This window comes from Eutrema salsugineum, unplaced genomic scaffold, assembly GCF_000478725.1.
Source record: "Eutrema salsugineum unplaced genomic scaffold, Eutsalg1_0 scaffold_15, whole genome shotgun sequence".
Lineage (NCBI taxonomy): Eukaryota > Viridiplantae > Streptophyta > Magnoliopsida > Brassicales > Brassicaceae > Eutrema > Eutrema salsugineum.
In genome coordinates, this window is record NW_006256867.1 from 2,136,174 (window position 1) to 2,157,993 (window position 21,820).

The 21,820-nt window shown below is 38.1% G+C and overlaps 4 protein-coding genes across 4 annotated transcripts; 2 read left to right on the forward strand and 2 right to left on the reverse strand.

Moving 5' to 3' along the window:
* Positions 1–4,475: 4,475 nt before the first annotated feature.
* On the forward strand, positions 4,476–5,193 carry LOC18021900. Its single transcript, XM_006404792.2, has one exon. It carries the CDS (start codon positions 4,545–4,547, stop codon positions 5,031–5,033), a length of 489 nt encoding a protein of 162 aa, XP_006404855.1. The 5' UTR covers positions 4,476–4,544; the 3' UTR covers positions 5,034–5,193.
* A 1,186-nt stretch (positions 5,194–6,379) lies between these two features.
* Positions 6,380–8,284, forward strand: LOC112087983. The gene has a single exon (XM_024158136.1). It carries the CDS (start codon positions 6,380–6,382, stop codon positions 8,282–8,284), a length of 1,905 nt encoding a protein of 634 aa, XP_024013904.1.
* Positions 8,285–10,509: 2,225 nt separating this feature from the next.
* Positions 10,510–11,795, reverse strand: LOC112087984 (meiosis-specific protein ASY2-like). The gene is made up of 3 exons (XM_024158137.1): positions 10,880–11,795; positions 10,711–10,802; positions 10,510–10,590 (listed from the first exon to the last, which is right to left on the reverse strand). The coding sequence occupies exons 1-3, from the start codon at positions 11,793–11,795 to the stop codon at positions 10,510–10,512; spliced, it is 1,089 nt and encodes a 362-aa protein (XP_024013905.1).
* Positions 11,796–14,852: 3,057 nt separating this feature from the next.
* Positions 14,853–18,475, reverse strand: LOC18021901. Its single transcript, XM_006404793.2, has 12 exons — positions 18,307–18,475; positions 18,153–18,219; positions 17,772–17,853; positions 17,599–17,685; positions 17,386–17,502; positions 16,658–17,305; positions 16,200–16,570; positions 16,008–16,107; positions 15,866–15,925; positions 15,672–15,758; positions 15,460–15,585; positions 14,853–15,384 (listed from the first exon to the last, which is right to left on the reverse strand). Exons 2-12 carry the CDS (start codon positions 18,203–18,205, stop codon positions 15,079–15,081), a joined length of 2,037 nt encoding a protein of 678 aa, XP_006404856.1. The 5' UTR covers positions 18,206–18,219; positions 18,307–18,475; the 3' UTR covers positions 14,853–15,078.
* Positions 18,476–21,820: the final 3,345 nt, after the last annotated feature.

Here is a 21,820-nt window from a genome sequence, read left to right on the forward strand (position 1 = left end):
ACGATACTAAGAGGGCTTACAACTTTGGTTCTCAGCTCGACAAGTGGACTTAGGAAGAGGAAACTCTGATTATGTTTTACTGCACTCTAAATTTTGAACTTTTTTCAAATTCGCATTAACAATGTAGAAAACGTTTGTTTTTTTCGGATTTGAATAAATTTAACATTCATCCCAAAAAAAAAACTTTACGAGCAGGGGATATTTGAATGTTACGAAATGCAGAAGAGATGATACTTATGCATAGTAGTCTGCGTTGTAGGAGGTCCTTCAAGGCTCCACTAGCAATCACGTTGAAACTAACCGTCCATGTTGGCTTTAGGCAATCGAGAGTATGAAAAGCTTAAGAGTGAGCAAGATCATCTTTGCGGCTGAAGATTAAGAATCTGATAAGAGCTGTTAGGAGCCTTGGGTTTTTTTTTGGAAATTTTAGGAGCTTTTGGGGATTTTTGGAATGCAGTCCATGATTTGCATTTTGCCAGTTGGTGTCTTCCTACAGATTGCTTAGACAGCTTTGCTTGTACAGAAAAAAAGTCATAATAATATTTACACTTTAGGTTATAAACTTAGTAACGTAACGTAAATCATGTTTAATGATTCCCAAGTTAATTGAAACTGACTCTTACCATTACCAACATCGATTTTCTCAGTTTTGGACCATGTATTTTGGAGAGTCAATGTGATTAATCAAAATCACAATTTTCCTTGGGGTGCGAGAATGTATCGTCCATGAAGGTTCTTACAAAAGCGTAGTGCATGTGACGTTCTCTTTTCTTCTATTTCATGTAAAACTTTACAATCAAAAAGCAAAAACGTAAGTTATCGTCCAATTCGTTACAACTAATGGGGAGTTGAATATTTGGATTACAACTAATGGGGAGTTGAATATTTGGAGTACAAATATGTATATGTTAAGTGTATTAAAATACAAAAAAAAAGTTAATGTTAAAAATTCATATATGGAAGATTATTAGGAAACACAAGTCACTTCTGGTTGGCATCAATGTGCTTAGTTGACAATTAACCGTTGACCCATCATATCATTTTTTAAACTCCATAACAGCTAAACAGCCATCAATTCTTAATACACTATGAATAGTATTATGAAAAGTGCAGACTTTATAATCCGCATTTTGTCACCATTGACAAATTATTTACTTAAAGTCAAAACGGTGAATGGGGTTTAAACGCAAGCATATATATTTGTATCTCTTGTTTTGTAAAAGAAGAACGATTGTCAATTACTCTCTCTGTTTCATTATAGTTGATTTTCTAGGTTTTTTTCCTTGTTTCATAATATTTGATTTTTTACATCTAATTAATGTACATCTTTTTTTCTTTAAGTTGAATGAATCATATTTCTTTGGAACCTGAAAACAACTCTCTGAGGGTGCGGGTTCTGGAAGATCGCTGGATTCCTCCACTGTCGGACATAATAAAGTGCAATGTGCATGTTAACTGGAGGAATGCCAGATTACACTGTGGAGGAGCATGGATGGCAAGAGACCATAGAGGTGAGGTGAAATATCATGCTAGAGAGGCCTTTACAAGCTCCCCCAATCAGATCACCGGAGAGCTAAGGGGTGTAATATGGGTATTGGAAAGTGCAACAAATCTTCATATGCCAAAAGTTCGTATAGCCATTGACTGTAAAGCTGCAATGGATGCTATATCCAAACCAGAGTCATGGCCGAGGTATAGAGCTTTAACGGAAAAGATACATTTACTCCGCCGAGGTTTCGTGATATGCGATTTCGATTTAGAATCTCCAAAATCAAATCACATTGTTAGAGCAATAGCGAAGAGTGTCCTGCGAGATGGAAGATTTCAATCTTATTTGGCACTAGGGGGACCTTCATGGCTCCACGAACAGATACAACGGGACGTGGTGGCGCATTAGCTAGGAAGAGCCATTGGGATCAGGAGCACTTTGGTGATCTGCATCCCCTTATCTGATTTAAGCTGAGTTGTAGCACTGTAATTGTCCTTTTCTTAGGCTTTGGTGCTATGTTTGTTTTATCAGCTTTGTTTTAGAGGGTTTTAGGATTTCTAAAACTCCATTTTTTCTTTGATTAATAAAATTCAGACGATTAAAAAAAGAATGAATTATATTTATGCATGTTGCTTTACAAAACTTAAGCATTAATTAAAAGAGAGGAGATGAAAAGCCCAGATTAAAGTAAAAACCAGTAATACTAATAAAAGTAATGAAATTAATTGTAAAAATAACCTAATTAAACAAAATAAACAGCAAATAATTGAGCATTTATAACTTTCTTAATCTGTATGCAAATATTCAGAAAATCAACTATAATGAAACAGAGAGAGAGTATATAGAATATGAAAATGTAATTTTATCTACACCACATTTAATGCAGAATGATTTACTCGAAGAATATAAAACTTATGTTGTAAACCACATATCAGTCAATTCTTTATAGAATCCGTTAATTAGGAAAGTTCATCAAATTTACATAAATATATATTCGATCCAAACCATAAAACCGATTCAATATTTTATCTTTTTGAATTTCTTCAACGACAAAAATCGGTTGAAGAATTAAGGAATTGATAATTAGTATTCGCATCCAATTTATCAGTGTGACACTGTTACCTTTCTTATTCTTCTCAATAACTTGTTATACATCATCGTCTGGTTCGTTCTTACCAGTCGAACCCACAACTCTTATAACTAAAAAGCAAAAATAAAAACAAAATTATCCACTATATTTTTATATCGTTGTATTTGAATCTTGATTATGTATATAATTATGAAAAGAGGTCACTGGTTAATAAGAGATTTGACAAGCTTACTTGTCAAAATCAGCTAATAGTATAGAACGACACGTGATAACTTAATACTATGACATATGTCAGATTTCGCCACATCATATGTCCTGCCACCGTCGAAGGCCACAAATTATTTTTCTTTTTTGGACTCTCTCTTTTAAATTCTTCTATAACAATATATTTCTAAATTTGTGCACTATTAGTTTTGATCTAACTCTCATAATGTGAAACAAAATGTGAAACATTTAACATATAAACTATATTCCAGTTCCGATCTAACTCTCAGAAAACATATACATTCGTTGACTAAAATTGGTAACTTAACTACAACATATCCCAACTATACATCTTTATTTTGGAACTGATTTACATACAACTTGAATCTTTTTTATAGCATATAGGTTTTAAGCGCTGATTAGTTTTATAACAAATTAGTTTTCTAAATGTAAATTTAGAAGAAAATAATATTTCATTTATGAAATAATTAAAAAAAAATAAATATAGTGTATCACATCGATCTAGTGAATAGTTTGCCTAGTTCTAGTGTCCATCCCTACATACTCGACAATGAACTTAAATATATTAATGGTTGAATCTCGTAGCTTCTTGGCCAATCAAAATCATAGGTTTATAGTATATGAAAGCCAATAATCTCATCATGTACGTAAATAAAAAATAAGATTGAAGGGGAACCTTATAAATGCATGCATGGTCCCTCTTCAATTATTTATATTATGTTGTAATCAAGCAATAAATTTCAGATCATGCAAGTTATATACATCCCCACATCAAATCACCATCATACATATACTACTAGTCTACTACGTTTAACCAACAAAAACAATTTTTTTTTACTTAAAAACAAATTAATTCATCACGATTTACGAACCAAACAATATGATGGAATGGAATAGAAGCTAAACCACAGGTTTAGATTATTTGCGGAAAATGACAAAAAGCTGAGTAACAATTAAGCTGATATAATTTACCACAGGTTTAGATTATTTGCGGAAAATGACAAAAAGCTGAGTAACAATTAAGCTGATATAATTTACCAAATGAAAATCTTATCCGTTTACTTAAATAATTTAAATGTTATATAATGCATGATTTTTTCGTATTGTGGTATTTTTCTAGAAAAAATATATACGTAATTGGAAGGATTCAATATTTTCATTATATCAATCAGCTCAAGATTTATTATTTTTAAGATTCTATATAATTATTATATTTTTTTTTATTCCAAATGAATATATTTGAGAGATTTATTGGAAACAAAAAACAACATTACAATTTCACTCGAATAGTCGACAATCGTAGTCACGTAATTTCACTCAAATTCACACAACATTAAACTGTCATATCAATGGATCCATTTATCTTATCACAAACAAACTGCCCATTAACGGGAAAAAAGACATCATAAGTCAGAGTGATAAATGAATTTGATTCAAAAATAGTCCCTAAACTTGTAATTAAAGCCCAAAACAAAGTGTAAATTAATCTCAACATAAAAGCTGTCATCCTCCCAACTTACTTGAACAGCCTGTCATTGCCCCCACTGGTCGTTCAAACTTCAAAACTGAATTAAACAACAGAAAAAAAAACATAATCACAAAACGACAAAAATATCATACGTGGCAAATCTGTTTATATATATACACACACAGAAACGCATTACTCCCTTCTCAGTTCTCATCTCCCCACTATTCCTTTCTCGTCGGAAACCGAGTCGACTCAGTGAGTCAACCAAAAAAATGGGTATATGCAGCTCGTACGAGTCGACACAAGTGGCGACGGCGAAGCTGATCTTACAAGACGGTAGGATGATGGAGTTCACGACTCCGGTCAAAGTCGGTTACGTGCTACAGAAGAATCCGATGTGTTTTATCTGTAATTCCGATGATATGGATTTCGACGACGTCGTTTCCGCCATTAGTGCCGACGAGGAGCTTCAGCTTGGACAGATTTACTTCGCTTTACCTCTCAGCTCGCTTCATCAATCTCTTAAACCGGAGGAAATGGCTGCATTGGCTGTTAAAGCGAGCTCTGCTCTCATGAGAAGCGGTGGTTCTTGTGGCCGAGATAAATGTCGGTGTCGCCGGAAATGTGTCTCTCCGGTTATATTTTCTGCCCGGAGAGTGGCGGCGGTGGGAAACAGCGGCCAGACGAGGAACGGGAAAAGACGCGGCGGTGGTAGCGGGAGGAGGAAGTATGCGGCGAAGTTGAGTAAGATTGAGGAGTAAAGGGTAGTTTGGTGATTTAGTTATTATTGTAGGGTTAAATTTGTGAATATGTAGTTATTGAGGGGATGCAAATTGCATGCATATGGATGATTTATATCCCAAATTTCAGACCAGGAACATAAAAAATCATTATTGATAAAAAATTTATGAGATTACCCTATTTTTACGCCCAAATGCAACGGGATGTAAAAAGTGTTTTTTTTTATGTTTTTAATCATGTTTTGTGAACGGCATACTAACATTTCGTCGAAAAAAAAAAAGAACAGCATACTAACATTTTGATTCTTAATTTTGAGAAAACTCAAAAATGTGGATTAATTTTATCGATCATTACAATCCAATTGGAAACAAAACTTATTATCTCTAGCATCATAAATATCAAAGAAAAGATGATAATCGCATTGATATGGTTTTCATTCAATTTTATTTTGTTTGCTTTGCACAGTTTGATCTGTCATATATGCTTGTTTTTTACGAACCACAATTGTTCCATTCAATACGTTTGATTAGCATCGCATGTTCCTATAGACCCATGTTTACCATTAGAACCTGTTGGAGGTGAAAACCACACCCTGGTTTTTTTCGGTACAAACTGAGATCGGCGAACCGTAAGCCCAGTTTACGAAGGGATGTACCGAGAGAAGATGGGCCGAGCGAAGATGGGCCGAAGATAGCCCATTAGGCCGAGGTCGGTGGGAAACCTCTCAAAGGAATGGAAGGTTTCCTTGAGCTCGGCCGAAACAGGAAAGTTTCCTGAGGGAAAAAGGAAACTTCGGAGAGAAAAGGAAAGGAACCGAGAGAAAAGGAAACTCCTCTCGGTCCCATATCGTCTAAGGCGTGCTTGAAGACCGACTTAGGAGATATATATAAAGGAAGACGAATCGACATCAGAGAACACAAGTTATTCCCAAGAAGACTTAAAGACTGAGAACTCGTTACGACAGCTTCTTAGTCGCATTAAGTCTTAGTTCGTTATTGCCTATTGAAATAACCGAACTCAGTTGTATTTCACTCGATTCAATCTAATAAAACCGAGCTTCCGATCTAAATTACTGTTTTGTCCCTTGTCGATATTCACATATCAACAATTGGCGCGCCAGGTAGGGGGCTTTATACAGATATCTCAGATTTTTGATCGGACTTCGGAAAGATTGAATCAGCGATGGCAGACCAATCCAACGTTCACGAAGAAGAAAACCCTCTCAGGGGAAACGGGAGGAACTCCTGGAGAAAACGCCGGAACTGCTGCCGAGCAAACTCCCGCAGCCGTAACCGACCTGTTACTCCAAATGTTCACTGCTCACTTCGAAGCCATCAACAAAAGGAGCGAGGAACGTTTCAGTCAGATGGCGGCACAGATCGCCGAACTCAGTCAGACACGAACTCCTCTCCGAGTTCGGAACATCATTGACGATCTCAATGCCGACGGAGATCCAACCGGAACTATGAGGTCTGCCGCGGTCGGGTCAGCAAACCCACCAGCACCGGATTTAAGCCGAGACGCCGAGTTTGAAGCGATGAAAGCACAGCTTCGCGATATCACCTCAAAAATACATCAAGCCACAAGCGCGGCTCCGGAGATCGAGCGCGTCATTCAGGAAACACAGAAGACTCCTTTCACATCGCGCATCGCAGGGACGCCGGTCAAGCACATGGAGAAACTGAAGATGAAAATCTACGAGGGCAACTCTGACCCTCGACACTTCCTGACATCGTTCGGCATCTGCATGAACCGATACCAGTTTAAGTCTGCCGAAGAAAGAGACGCGGTTCAGTGCCAACTATTTGTGGAAAGTCTGGGAGGAGTAGCTCTCGACTGGTTCTCACGGCTCGAAGCCAATTCAATCGACAGCTACAAAGAGTTAACGACAGCCTTCGTCAAGCACTTCTCCATGTTCATTGGACAGAATACCAAGAACTCCGAGCTCTGGCAAATAGCTCAAGGACCAAGCGAGAGCCTTCGCGACTTCATCCAGCGCTTCAAGGCAATCGTCGCCAACTGCACGATTAGCGACGAAGCCGCTCTCTTATGCCTTCAGAAAGGAGCTCGGATAAAGACCAGTTTCCGAAGCGCGATCACGCATAACCCACCGCAGACGTTAGAAGATGCGTTACACCGAGCTAATACTTACATTGCTGAAGAAGAAGAAGAAGCTGCGTACGAGCAAAGTCACTCAACAAAACAACCCGAACGTCTGAAACCCGCGACTAACGAGCCGCAGTCGGGATACGGTCGAGGATACGAGAACCGCAAGAAACTCTATGCTAACGCAATCCAACAACCAAGCAAGCAGTGGAATAATAAATGGGTCCGCGGTGAAGAAGACCAAGACGAGTCGTTATTCTGCGAATTCCATAACCGTAGGGGCCACAGCACCGAAGAATGCAGGCATTTGCGAGAATATCTACTCGGCCTGTATCGCAAGGAGCCGATCTCGGTCGACGAACTCCGACGCTCAAATACGCCTAAGAGCGGTGGGCAACTCTCGATGCCTCGACCGAACAATGAACATCTCGAGAAAGCACTTGCCAAAGATCCACCAACTCCACCGGCTTTACCGACACTACCACCACCGCCACCGAATCCGCCTGCTTTGCCCGAGCAACAGAAACGGAATCGCGATGACCGAGCTCCAGAGAATCATGCTCCTAAGGCGCGAAAACGTGTCAACATGATAATGGGGGCCATCGAAGCTTGCAGTTATTCCGTTCGAGCCATCAAGGAATACAGCAAACAAGCCGCTAGCACACCGAAAACCCCGCAGGATCCGCCGAAGGGAGCGCCCTTGGTCTTTACCGAGGCTGACACAATCGAAATTCACAAGCCGCATAATGACGCTCTCGTTGTCGATCTACTCCTCGACGACGTCGAAGTTAGCCGCATTCTGATCGATACTGGCAGTTCGGTCAACGTTATCTTCAAGGAAGCACTTGACCAGCTCGAGTTGGCGTCAGATAGGATTGATCCGATCATCGAGCCACTTACCGGATTTGATGGAGAACGTTGTATGACGATCGGCACTGTCAAAATCCCAATCTACGTCGGCGGAATCGCAAAGATGATCCAGTTCCTTATCCTCGACAAACCGGCAATCTACAACGCTATTCTCGGTACGCCATGGCTGCACGCAATGAAAGCGGTCGCTTCGACGTACCATCAATGCTTGAAGACCGACTTAGGAGATATATATAAAGGAAGACGAATCGACACCAGAGAACACAAGTTATTCCCAAGAAGACTTAAAGACTGAGAACTCGTTACGACAGCTTCTTAGTCGCATTAAGTCTTAGTTCGTTATTGCCTATTGAAATAACCGAACTCAGTTGTATTTCACTCGATTCAATCTAATAAAACCGAGCTTCCGATCTAAATGACTGTTTTGTCCCTTGTCGAAATTCACATATCAACAATTGGCGCGCCAGGTAGGGGTACGTAGGCAGCTCGTTACCGAGTCCAGCTATAACATCAATAAAATTTTATTGTCAAGATATGACTAAGTGTTAGTTCAAAATCACAAGGGACCAAACTCCTTGTCTTTACATCGACTTCCTGGCCAGTTGTTCGATAGCATTCCACATGAATGCAAACTTAAAAGCCGAGATCCGTCTCGCGAGCACCCACATGGTGTCGTGGTTAAGTCACATATCAAAAGCCGGGCCCAGTCCCGCAGTTAAATTTCTAAGTCACCAAGAACAATAAGCCGAGCACATCTCGCATACTTAGGTTCGACTTAGAAAAACCTTGAATTCGTTTCATGCGTTTACAGGAGTTCGAATCTAATTCACTCTTCCAGTACGAAACGATTCACTTGGGTTCCCCAGGCCGAGCTCATACGCTCGCACGATAAGCCGAACTCCTCAGATTCGCACCGTAAGCCGAGTTCACAACACTCGCAAAACGTAAGCCGAATTATCGCAATTCGCTATCAAAAGATAATAATCACGTTCGAATATCTACTATATACCGATCTAATACTTAAGCATTAACCGCAAATCTTAACGACGACATAAAGTTAAACCGAAGGTTAGATGCCGAAGGTCTTTCTAAAATAAAAAAGCCCCGAAAGGCAAATAGAGTCAGAACCCACCAAGGGCTCGGAATTAAAATTACAAAAAGAAACCCATGCAAGGGTAGTTAAGTTCGAAGAGTAAAAGAAAAACAGAAAGAGATTAGATGGTCTTCGAGGCAGCAGCGTTGAGTATGTCCTCGTTTGAGCCGAACTGCTCGCCCCTCGCAGGATTTTGCGCGCTCTGGGTCACATTTACGACCGGGATGTCATCTTCCTCTACGAACGGAGACATCTTCTTGTCCTCCTCAGTGAGCACGCAAGCATCGATCGCCTTGAAGTCCTCCAGCGCCTTGGCATGCCTTGCTTCAATATCCGCAACCATTTCTGGCGGGACCTCGTACAGACCCTTCCTCCGCAACTGCTTGATGAAACCGAGGACCCCGGTGAGCTGGTTGTAGACCAAGTACGGCTTCCGAGCCCTGTCAGCATCGTCCAAACTCCGGATGACCTTCTCAAGGCGTTCGCAAGCCGTTGCGTGAACGCTCCTAGCTCGATTCTTCCAGTGCACCACCATACCTTGTAGCCGCCCTTTGTCCTACTCGAACTCTTTAGAGAGTAAATTCTGGGCCTCGGTGAGCTCGTCTTTCACCGCCTTCATCTCTGCACTCTCCTTTTTCAGCAAGTCAACTTGAGAGTGCAGAGTTTCGTTGATTTGGAGCTCAGTGGCGAGACGCTCCTCTGCTTTGGCTATCCTTTCTTCGAGCTCGGAGACCCTTACTTGCTCGTCGAACAGGGCTACTTCATATGCAGCGACCAAGTTATTGGTCTGACTGGCGAGCTGCACAGAGGAAACAGGAATTAGAACTCATACTTGGAAGAATATCTAAGTCTATAAGGGGTAAGTATAATTACCACAGCAGTCGTGTGAGCGATTCCCTTGTACATGTTGGGAAACCGGAGCTCGGGAACCGAGGGAAGGCTAGGTACCTCCGAGGAGATCTTATGATAGAGCTCGGCTCAGGCATCTACGTTCTCCTCAAAAGGAGTCTCCTTGTCGTAGTCAAAACAAACTCGGACTCTCTTAGCCGGCCCGTGCTCTTGAGAGCCCTCGACATGGTCTCTGGTTTGCCTTTTTCGGGAGTGTGAAGCTTCAGCTCGATCTTGCGAGAGCGCGAGGCCCGACGCCATAGCTGCCGGTGGATCGAGCTCGGCGGGAGTATCTTGCACCCGAGAAGAGTCCTCTGCTTTCTTACTCTTCTTCGAAGACTTCTTCTTCTTCGTCTTCCTCTGATCAACCTGATCAGGTGAGCCCGCAGCAGGTGGCAACTCTTCTGGCTGCACTTCGGTCTGTTCAGCAGCAAGGACTGGGGTCGGCTCAGCCACCTCCGTTTCCTCTTCACCGAAGAGAGTTGGGATTTCGTCAATGGAAAGCATCCTGGCAGCTCGGGAGCGTTGAGTTCGCGACTTCAGTGATTGGCGTTTGGGAGCGGTTCGAGGCTTGCTAGCTCAAGTTCTCGGCTTGCGTGGTTTTGGTTCTCGAACGGAGCCTGAAATGAAAATGTGTTTAAGGAGGAGTTCGGAGTAAATTCAGAATAAAGTGAGTAAAGATAGAATTCGATGAACATACCCGCTTTCTTAGCTCGACGTTGTAGGATTTCTTCCCAAACCTCCGGCCAACGACGTTTATCGGCTTCGCTGAATGCTTCTTCGAACTCAGAGGTGAGTCCGGAGTTGAGAAGGAGACTCGGAAGATGACGACCTACGAAAATAAAACGAAGTCGAGTTAGCAAGCAGTAAAAGTCAAATATTATCTAAGTGTGAAATCATCTAATCTACCAATCGGAATCTTCCAATTCGACTGAATTGCGATGTCAGAATTGCTGACGGTGAGATCGTTCATTTCAATATAGAAGTACTGGGACTCCCAATCGTTGAATTTACTGGGCTTAGGTCCCATAACTAAATTCTTCTTCGGCTTGGCATTGGCGGCGAAGAACCACTCCTTGGACTTATGGATATTGACCGAGAAGAGGTCTTCGAAAATTCGACTCGATGGGACTTCGCCAAGCTCGTCGCATAAGGAAACGAACCCAACGTAGTTCGTTATTGAGGCCGGCATCACCTGTGTGAGAGCTACGCCGCGCCGGTTGCAGTATCCCAGTAGGCGAGAGGGAATGGGGAAAGAAAGCCCGCACTGAGTGAAGTACGTCAGGTAGACGCAAAAGAAGCCTTCGGGAGCGTCCCACGGCCGATCTCTAGCCTCCGGAATGATGAAAATAATCTTGTCCGCAAGACCGTTTGCCTCGAGCACGACTCGAACGGCACCAGGAGAAAGGGAACAAGAGGGCACGTTGTCGGGACGAACTACTTTCCGCCTCGGAAGTGGTGGCGAAGCATGAATAACCGCTTCAATGTTGTCGACTTCAGTATCAGCAACGTTCTCCCCCTGAAATTCTTCCTCGATCTCCTTGATCTCGGGGGTGTTAGCATCAACGTTCGGTCCAGCCCGAGCCTCCGTTTCGCGAGCCTCTGCAGTCAGATCTTCGGTAGCTTCAATTCTGACTCTAGCACAGCTGCTGCTAGCTTCCGCAGATTTAGAGTTCTTACGAACTAATTGGGGAAGATTGCTTTCATCCCGTGATGAACTTGACTGCTGAGGGTTTGAAGAAGAGGAGCTCAGCTCCGAGGACTCACGGTGGTCTTCCGGAAGAATTTTATTCGAGGAAGAATTAATCGAAGAGCTGGAAGACATTTTAGGGTTTGGGAAAGAAGATTTGAAGGAAATAAAGAACAGTTTGAAGATCAACCGGAAAGTTTGAAGGTTGCTCGGAAAAATCAAAAATTCGCGGCGGCGAGAGTTGAAGAAACGAGAGAAAACGAAGAACAAAAACTAGAGAGAGAAATGAAATCTAGAGAGAACGGAGAGCGGCGTACCTTATATATGCTTGAGGCGAGAATAATGAATGCGAGAAGAAGTTTGCCCTTTATACACAGTGGGAATCGTGGGTTCCTCGATTTTCGCGAAAAATCCCGTAATTCACGCGCCTCATTGAAGATAGACGCGAAACGTCCGGAAATGCGAAACGACAGCAATTACCAAGCTCAGTTTGTGATCCAATAACCGAAGAATTGAGTTCAACTGAAAGTCACCTCCTTTCACCGAACTGAGGGGGGGCTAACTGTTGGAGGTGAAAACCGCACCCTGGTTTTCTCCGGTACAAACTGAGATCGGCGAACCGTAAGCCCGGTTTACGAAGGGATGTACCGAGAGAAGTTGGGCCGAGCGAAGATGGGCCGAAGATAGCCCATTAGGCCGAGGTCGGTGGGAAACCTCTCAAAGGAATGGAAGGTTTTCTTGAGCTCGGCCGAAACAGAAAAGTTTCTTGAGGGAAAAAGGAAACTTCGGAGAGAAAAGGAAAGGAACCGAGAGAAAAGGAAACTCCTCTCGGTCCTATATCGTCTAAGGCGTGCTTGAAGACCGACTTAGGAGATATATATAAAGGAAGACGAATCGACACCAGAGAACACAAGTTATTCCCAAGAAGACTTAAAGACTGAGAACTCGTTACGACAGCTTCTTAGTCGCATTAAGTCTTAGTTCGTTATTGCCTATTGAAATAACCGAACTCAGTTGTATTTCACTCGATTTAATCTAATAAAACCGAGCTTCCGATCTAAATTACTGTTTTGTCCCTTGTCGATATTCACATATCAACAGAACCCCAAGTTTAATTAGTTGATCCCTAACATTAAGATTAAGATGGGCATATAGCTTAAATCCAATTATCCAAGTAGACAACATTTTATGGATAAGAAAGGACCATGTGTGTGATTCTCGTTGATAGTATTTTGATTGGACGGTAAACTTACTAAACAAAGAAAGAAAAATATATTTTAATTTGTAAGAACACATTACATCATGGAGTAAACTGTAAACACCATGTTAAACATTTACTACATTTGTTGTAACCAATTTGGAAGTTGGCTTTTAGTATGAGCAATATGATAAATAATGTAGTCAGTTAGTTGTAACAACAAACACTAATCCAAAAATGTGAAACCCAATGCCCCAAACTTAGATATACATCTTTCTTTGTTAATCTTAGGGGTAACAAACTGAAGTCCAGACGAATCCCACTAAATCTATAGAAAACTAGAGTTTTTTTAGCTATAAAAGGCGTCTATGACTGGTTGAATCGATGATAATGACAATAAAAGAATTTGAACCCTAGTCTAAATCTATATGGCGAATTTTAACAACCATTGAAATACATTTAATTACTTTTTTCTTCGTAATGGATACAGAGTAACATAATACTCCAGTTATGGATCAATTTACTGATTTTTAAGCCTAAACTCTAATTAAGGCCTAGGGATTATCCGGTTGTTCGTGTAATGTCTACGACATTATTGCCGATCCAATTCAAAACATTATTTTAATATTAGCATTTTTCACGGTTGTAATAGTGCAATGAAAATGAAACATCACATAGATTCAGTAATTTGACTTCGAAGAGACCCTACACGCTAAAGGTTAGGTCTGAGACGCATCACCCGATTAGGTCCCATCTGATGCATTATGACAAAGTCAATTTGTTGGGATTACGATGACATCTTTATATATTTTTGGTTACAGGCTTACAGCTATTGATATATGATCCGATTACTATAGCGTATGTCTCGATATGGTTTTGTTAACTTGGTTCGGTTTAAGATTTAGCTTGGTCTTTAGTAAAAAAAAACTAAACTCAAAAGTATTATATTTCGGTTTGGTTCGGTCACAACAACATAGTTTCAATTCGATTTTGGTTTTAGATTTCCAATTAAGAAATTTATATTTGGTGTAAACAATTTTGTTTGGTTCGATTACGATTTGTTTTGTCCATTTGTATCGATGTGAACTACTAGCAAGTAGCAAATGTTGGAAAATAATGAAGGGGAAAACAAAAGGGCGTGTGAGAAATAAGTTTGGACAAGACTTTAATGAGACGGTACGTGCGGTGCCTAACCATCAGGGCCTACTTTTAAAGCCCACTTCTTCTTTTGTTATTTTGTAGTATATATATGAAGGAATTAAAACTATTTAATTTATACCATCATGCCTCTACTAGAAGTATAGAAATTATCATACCAGATTATCACACTGTAATTTAAAGAATGAGTAGTGTGTAGACACTCTTTTATATATGGAGCACTTTAAAGTGTAATACTTGGAGAGGAAAAGTGTATTATTTGGAGATATAGATAACAAAATCCCAAATAGCATGAAAAGAAAGAAAAGAAAAAGCAATAGAATTTTAGCAGAAAAACAAAAAAGAGAAGAGAAAAAGAAAAAGAGTTTACGTTCATAAAGCTATCCACCAAGTTTTTATTGAAAGTGTGTATATATAATATCCCACGACTAAAAAAAGCTCTTTGAGCTTGTTTATGTATCTTTATCTTTTTAAATTGATTCATCTGTTTTCTTTATGCTCTAGTTTTATGGGGTTCAGTATGGATGTTAGTTGGGTTTCTTTAGTTTAGTCAACTTATCATGACCATAATCACCCCTTTTTATAGTGGAGATTCAAGATCGAAATCTAGACTAATGTTAAAAGAACAATAATCAATCTATGATCCAGAGTTTAGAGTTTAGGCTATATTCATTTCTTGAAAATTATCAACTTTAATCTTAAAAATTTATCAACGTTAGTTTAAAAAAAATTATAGAATTAAATTAAATAAGAAGAAAATTGAGAGTGATGGGAAAAGTATTTTTGAACCAAAACTATAATGATTTTCAAGGTCATAAATAAATTAAAATAAGGGAATTGATTTATTATGTACACACCTATTCTTCTACAACAAAGACAACACAAGCCAAAAATCATCCAAGATTGGTAACCAAAAAAACGGCATGCAGTGTTTACTCTATATCTATTTCTACTCTCTCTCTACACTTACAATACATCCTCCTATACACTCACCAATATGTTACACAAAGAAACAGAGTCCTGCAAATCAAAACCCTTCTCAAGAGGACCACATAAATTCATTCATCTAACAAGCTCTCTGGCTATCAAATACCTAAACACAAAACTATGAGGCGTCCATTCAACAATGCTCTTCCGGGATCTCCCCGAGTTAAGTTTCTTAATGGTTTTCTTCATTGTATCAGGGAGACATTCTTGAATCATCTCCATCAATGCCGCTTGATTCAAACCCGAGTCTTTGCTAAAAGATTCAATGATCTTTGGTAAGACTAGTTTCTGGTCTTTCTTAACCCCAAACGTTGCGCGAATGTACTCTTCTTTTGCGGTCTCTAGCTCTTGGTATATTCCCTTGGGCGTATAAACACGAATCTACAGCCAAAGAAGCTACATTCAAGAACTCTCGTTTTACAAAGAAGATACAAGTGTTAAGCTTTCTCTACTTACCGCAGGATCAGAATGGTTGCCTGAACAAAGGGCAAAGTATAAGAGAGGCTCGGAATGGTCGAGGGAATATTCTTGATGCTCATCTCCAGTTCTGAACTTTCTTGGAATGAGTAATAGCTTGAGCCACTACAAACAGAAGAGAGAAAGCTTAAGACATATATAGTCACATTGACAATCTTTACTTGTGAGATATGCAAGAAGTGGACCCCTACCTGGCCGGGACGAGGCAACCTGATGCGAAGAATGTAATTTTGTACCGCTTCTACGCTTACCATGCGACCTCCTATGTTGTAAGCTGGCTGAAAAATATCAAGCAGAGACCAAAAAAATTCAGAATCATTCTTAAAGTTTGGGTTTTTAATCTATCTTCTTGAAGCAAACCAAGCAAAGTGTTGATAACAATTACCTTGGAGAGCAGTAAAAACCGCTTCCCGTTGTTCTGTGGAATCCCATTTGCCAGAAATGTCTGCATTGGTGAATACACAGTATAAGTAAAAATCAAAACTCCAGTGAAAAGTAGACAGAGTAACAGAGAGAAAACTACTTACATGCATCACAAGTGCGTTATGTATGTTAATCCAAAACGCCAGTTTCTCTTGATGAGTCAGCTTTCTTGGATCAACACTTTCCAGTTGCTTGATAAGCAAGCTGTGTATAATAAACCAATGACTTCTCTCAGCATTAACATTGAGTGAAAAGAACTAAGGCAAACTCAGATAGCTGCTATTAAAAATGCTGACCTGAAGTTTCGATTCATCAGGTCAAGGTCTCGTCCTTTCCTATGGTTTCGATGAATGTATGACACTTCAATCATTGAGCTATAAGGACCACTGAATTCAAATTGGTCATCGAAAGACGAGTTTTTTCTGAAGCTTGGACTCCACATATCATACTGGTCTTGAGGCGAAAACTCGCTTGTTGATGATGGAGATGAACTTGGAGATGAGAAACCGTGGTTTATCGATGGAGGATCCGCGAGCTTGGAGTATATAGCCGATGCACACTTAATCATCTCCTCTGATAACTTGTTCGGAGTCATAAATATGTGGTCGGATATCCGAGTTCCCATGTGTTCTGCAAGGCTTGCAGTATTTGATCCATTTCCTATGTACTGTTGCAACAAAGAGTAAGTAAAGTTACATACTTTGTAAACTCTAATGTCAATACAAGATTATAGCACCATTGCAATGAGACTTACTTCTTTTATGGACAATGGTTGGGAGTGGCAGGCAAATACTGAATCTTCTGGTGGAGATATTCGGTTATTGAAGGTGGAACGTTGATTAAGCGAGGACTGGCAACGGCGAACACATGAATCGATGTCCTCCTTGTCGTAAAAAGATTGATCTTTCAGCCTATTGTCGAAGGAGAAGCACCGAGAATCAATTGTTGAGTTTTCTTGATTGAACTGCTGAGCAGCAGAACATGGTTCCTTGAGCCTATTGTCAAAGGAGAAACCTTGAGAATCGATTGTTGAGCTTTCTTGACTGAGTTGCCGACCAGCAGAACCGGGTTGCCTTTTGTCAAAGGAGAAACACCGAGATTCAATGGCTGGGTTTTCTTGTCTGCATCTAAGGCTATGAGAATCTGGTTCCTTCTGGACCAAACACGGACTCTTCAGTCTGTTGTCAAAGGAGAAACACCGAGTTTCAGGTGTTCTTGAGAAGTCTAGACGTTTTCCTCTGAGAGTGGATTTAGGTGAGCTCGAGCTCTGTAGTTTCGATGTTGGAGATACAGAAGATGATTGTTGATCAAATGCTTTGCGATACAAAGATAGAAGGTACTGTTCCAAATGCGACACTTCCAACTCTAGCACCGCGATTTCCTTGATCAATTCTGTTGCAGGCTGCAAAATACAAAATCATTCGTGAGCTGCACAACATCAGCATTTGCATCACTTACTTACATAAGAAACTGATTATTTACCTTTGGAGTAGAGTCAGCCTTTGAAATGTCTCGAGAAGGTGTTTTATAGCCTAATGCCTTCTCTAAAGCACCACGGACATCAAACTGGTTTTGCAATCTTTTCTCAAGCTCTTGAATCTGTATGTAACCAAGAATCATAAAGAAATTAATTTATGTGAGTGAAACAATGATCTTGGAGTGTATAGAGAGCCACACAGAAGTTCAAATACAAACCTCTTGCTTCAGAGAGCTCTGGACTTTAACATCTGGCGATAGACTCTTCTTCGTTTCAACAGATTTATCGCAGCAGCGAGGCAAGTCCTGTGAAAAGAAAAAAACAGTTAGAGAAACTAAATCCATAATTTTGAAAATCATAAACTCAAAAGGAAATTGTTGGTTTAACTCACGAGCTTGAAGCGCTGAGAAGTATTGAGAGAACAATCAATGCTTTTATCCTCTTCAAGACATTTCTTTTCAGGAACAGTCCAGCTAAAATAAGTAATCAAGATGTCAAGAATCAATCAAAAACAGTTGATACCCAGAAAAGAGAAACAGAGATTCTGAGCAAAATTAGTCAGAAACCAAACCACATTCTATGAGAAGTACATAAAGCTTCAACCTTTAAGTCCTAAACCTTAAATTCTTTAACAAAGACCCAAGCTTTGACCCATCTAGAGAGAAATCACTTTGCATCTGGGCAGATTTTAAATACCCAAGTTGTCGAATTTGAGAATGACGCAAGAAAACTGAAACAGCGCTAAAGAAGAAAAGTTGGGAAATTGCCAAACCTCTTCGAACGATTGTGTCTCTGACTCTGCATTTTCTTGTCTTCAAATCCCATCACTAAGGAATCTCCTGTAACCAAATAAACAAAAATCGTTGACTGATTGAAGAAGCGTGGAGGTTTTAAAATCAGGATTAGAAGTTAGAAACAAAGCTCACTTTTGTACTGATCTCAAATAGAAAACCAGAAGAAGAATCTGTATTTTGGCTTAGAGACAGAGAAAGAAACAGCCTTTTAGTGTAATTTTCCTTCAGATTTATGAATCATAAGAAACTAAGCTCCAAATAAAAAACCATCACTTGTCTTCTTCCACCATTGAAAAACAAATCTGAGTTTCCGATAGCGATTAAGTTTTCTTTCAGAAGAAACAACATATATACGGATACGACCAAAGATATGTAGCAAAGATTTGATGTTTTTTTGTTTTTTTTTTTTCTATTAATCTGTTCTCTCACGCGCGCATACACAGAGATACACACAGAGAAAGAGCAAAAAGATGAAAAAGACTGTAAGAGAATTGGGATAACTTTTTGACCCTAGAGAGAGAATCTCACATCATCACCTTAGCCTTTATCAACCTTTAAGCTTTTTTTTTTGTATTTAGAGACTTTCTCTTTTGCATTAAAAGCACAACATTTTACGTGGGATATCGATTCACGTAAAACTATTAAAACTTTTTTCACAAAATGCTAAAATATATAATAATACTGTACTACATAGTAGTTGAGTTAATTTATAAAATGTTTACGACAAAAAAAATTTATAAAATGTTTTAGTTGAATCAGTTGGTATGAATTAATTAAAAAAAATCTATATCTTTCTGTCTTATAATCAATAATATAAATATGAACATAAAATTATCGAGAAATATTTAGAATAATTAATTCGTTTTTACGATTGAATTATTAAATATTACTCCAAAGATAAAAATAATGTCAAAGCATTATAATGTCAAACATAGGGATGCCAATATGCCATTAGTTGTTTTTTTTATATATATATTGATTTGATGGTTTTACTATTAATAATTTATCTTAGAATCGTTTGTATTTTAGTTATTCTGCGAACAGACATAAAAATGAATAGATCATTTAATAATTTTAGAAAAAAATTTGGGTTCAGTTTAAAATAAACCACTTTATTTATCTCTTTTTATTTTAACCAATAAAAATGTGACATTAAATATTATATTTAAATAAAATATAAAATTCATTTTTAAATAAAATAAATTTAAAAAAATTAAAAATATAACTTACTAAGAATAAAAAAATGAAATTCAACCCTAAACTTTAAATAAAACAAAAGGCTTAATAGTTATATATTTTTAATTTGTTTTGTTTATTTATTTTAAATTTTTAATTGAAGAATATCCTAAAATAATATTTTTTTCAAATTTAGCACCCTAAATTTCAAATTTCAAAATAACAAAAAATTATATAAAAATATTTGTTTATCTAAAATAAAATTTAAAATAAATTTAAACAGTATGTTTGAATTTACTATTTCTAATTTAAGGTTTAATTTTCCCATCAAAAATATTTAAATGTAATATTAGATGTCACACTCTTATTGGTTAACATAAGAAAAGGTCAATAAAAAAATTTATCTTTTGCTCTTTTAATATTCTATACTATTTTTTTACGGTATTTTCTATAATGTTATCAATCAAAACCAAATAAAAATAAATTGATATTCTTCAATATAAAATCGATTTTTTTTAAAGAGATTTCATTTAGCATTTAATAAAGATGCTTTAAAATTAATTCAAAACGACTATAAGTACCTTCCAATTTATAGATAACTTCTCACAATGTATTTTACCTAAAGAACATCAATCTCCAAAAGGTGGTGAAACAAAGAGTCTTTGATAATTAATATATACAAAATGTAATAAGTGGAAAATGACATGTACACAAGAGAAGTCACAGGGTAAAACAATCTTTGGTTACTATATTTGTAATGACCCGAGAAAAACGAAAACAAAAAGAGACAAAACTATATCTATACATACATTTATATATACCTATTCGTTTGTCAATATTTGAACGACTTCTAATTAAAGAATTATAATTTATATCTGATGACCTAATACATCAAAGAAAGAGAGCTACTACAAAAGTGAAAACTATTGCTTGTTGGAATCTAAGTGGGAGTTGTTGAACCATCGCATTGCTCATTGTCCCGTTCTGTTTTCTTCTCAACTCATAGGGTCATTAGGATGCTACGTTTTTGTTTTTGTTTTTCTTTCATTCCTGTAACATTCTCTTAACTTCTTTACGCATTCCTAATGTTCAATTACTTCCAAATGACTACACATACCTATTCTACTTAGGTTTTTTCTTTATTGTTATAAATTTCTATTTGTAAAACCAAAAAAAAAAAGTCTTTTTAATTGCTTACTATAGCCCATTTGAATTTCATCATGCATATACCAACCTATTATTACACTCAGTTCACTGATTCAACTTTTAAATACAAGGTACAAATCATTATTTTGACAGAATATGCACTAATGTCGCCACTACATGATTTACAAGGCCATTGCAAGTCGTCAAATCAATATGAGCTTGGTTGGTACCACTACCAACTGTATATCTGAGTCCAAATTAAAAACAGAAAACTGCACTAAAGAACAAAATTAAAATAATTTAGCTTGCTTTGAAAGTTTATAAAATATATATTATATAAGTCTGCATCTCACTCGAGTAGTTAGTGCTTTAGGCCAACTAATTAAGATCAGATCGACTATTAGACAACTAACCAGTATTTCAATAAAAGAAGTAAAGTACCTAAGCTTGTGTTAATATTTTGTCAAACGATCCAAACAACCACCATTCTACATTTGCCTAGATGATTGTTTGACTTTCTTTTTAATGTTTACTGGTCTCAGTTTTATTTTATATAATAATAAAAATAATAATTGACAAGTCCATAGCCCATACACTTGGTTGACAATTGCTGGTCACCATTTCAAAACCATTCGATATTTTTTGTCATCAACTATTGTATTACTATAAAACAGTGCTGTTAATCTCAAGAGTCATCCACTAACGAAATAATTGAAAGCCCGTGAAAGTATGTTTCCTTACCAAGTTTTTTGGCTAAAATTAACAATCATATAAATTTTAAATAATTAAACATATATTATCAGAATAAAAACAACTAACTATATTTAAAACCTGTACGAGACAAAACTGTTTATTTTATTGTTTTCGTCATAATTTCTAGAGTTATTGCATAGAATGCTCATAGAAAGTTTAATAATTAAGCCCATAAAAATTGAACTGTTCCGATCCCCTCTCTCTTCGTGTAAAGTCCAATGCACCTCTATCCAAAAACACAAACGCATAAAGTAGTAGACCCTATTAGAGGTTGCGTGTTCGCAACATTACCGATAGCAAAATCTTGTTTACAGAATATAGAACATATCGAAATAATAAGAAAATAAAACATGGGGGAGAAATTGAAAAGAACTAGGGTTAAGCGGTCTACTTAAAATTTCTATTCAGTTTACAGAGTGAATAGAAATTGAAAGTCTCCACCATCCTTTTATCGCCGACGGACATTAGAAGGAGAAGTTCCCGACTTTTAAGTTTAATCGAAGGAATAAGGAGTCGACATCGTTGATCGAAGACATAATCAGAAATAAAGGTAACACCCGATTACTGTTAA

Excerpts from the sequence above, each read along its gene's own strand:
- LOC18021900 (XM_006404792.2), top strand. The coding sequence starts at position 4,545 with ATGGGTATATGCAGCTCGTACGAGTCGACACAAGTGGCGACGGCGAAG.
- LOC112087983 (XM_024158136.1), top strand. The coding sequence starts at position 6,380 with ATGGCGGCACAGATCGCCGAACTCAGTCAGACACGAACTCCTCTCCGA.
- LOC112087984 (XM_024158137.1), bottom strand. The coding sequence starts at position 11,795 with ATGTCTTCCAGCTCTTCGATTAATTCTTCCTCGAATAAAATTCTTCCG. Across the intron at positions 10,803-10,879 it reads GAATTGGAAGATTCCGATTG|GTCGTCATCTTCCGAGTCTC; the intron begins GTAGATTAGATG and ends TTATTTTCGTAG. Across the intron at positions 10,591-10,710 it reads ATAAACGTCGTTGGCCGGAG|GCTCCGTTCGAGAACCAAAA; the intron begins GTTTGGGAAGAA and ends TTTTCATTTCAG.
- LOC18021901 (XM_006404793.2), bottom strand. The coding sequence starts at position 18,205 with ATGGGATTTGAAGACAAGAAAATGCAGAGTCAGAGACACAATCGTTCG. Across the intron at positions 16,108-16,199 it reads CTGATGAATCGAAACTTCAG|CTTGCTTATCAAGCAACTGG; the intron begins GTCAGCATTTTT and ends TATTATACACAG. Across the intron at positions 15,385-15,459 it reads GCAACCATTCTGATCCTGCG|ATTCGTGTTTATACGCCCAA; the intron begins GTAAGTAGAGAA and ends CTTTGGCTGTAG.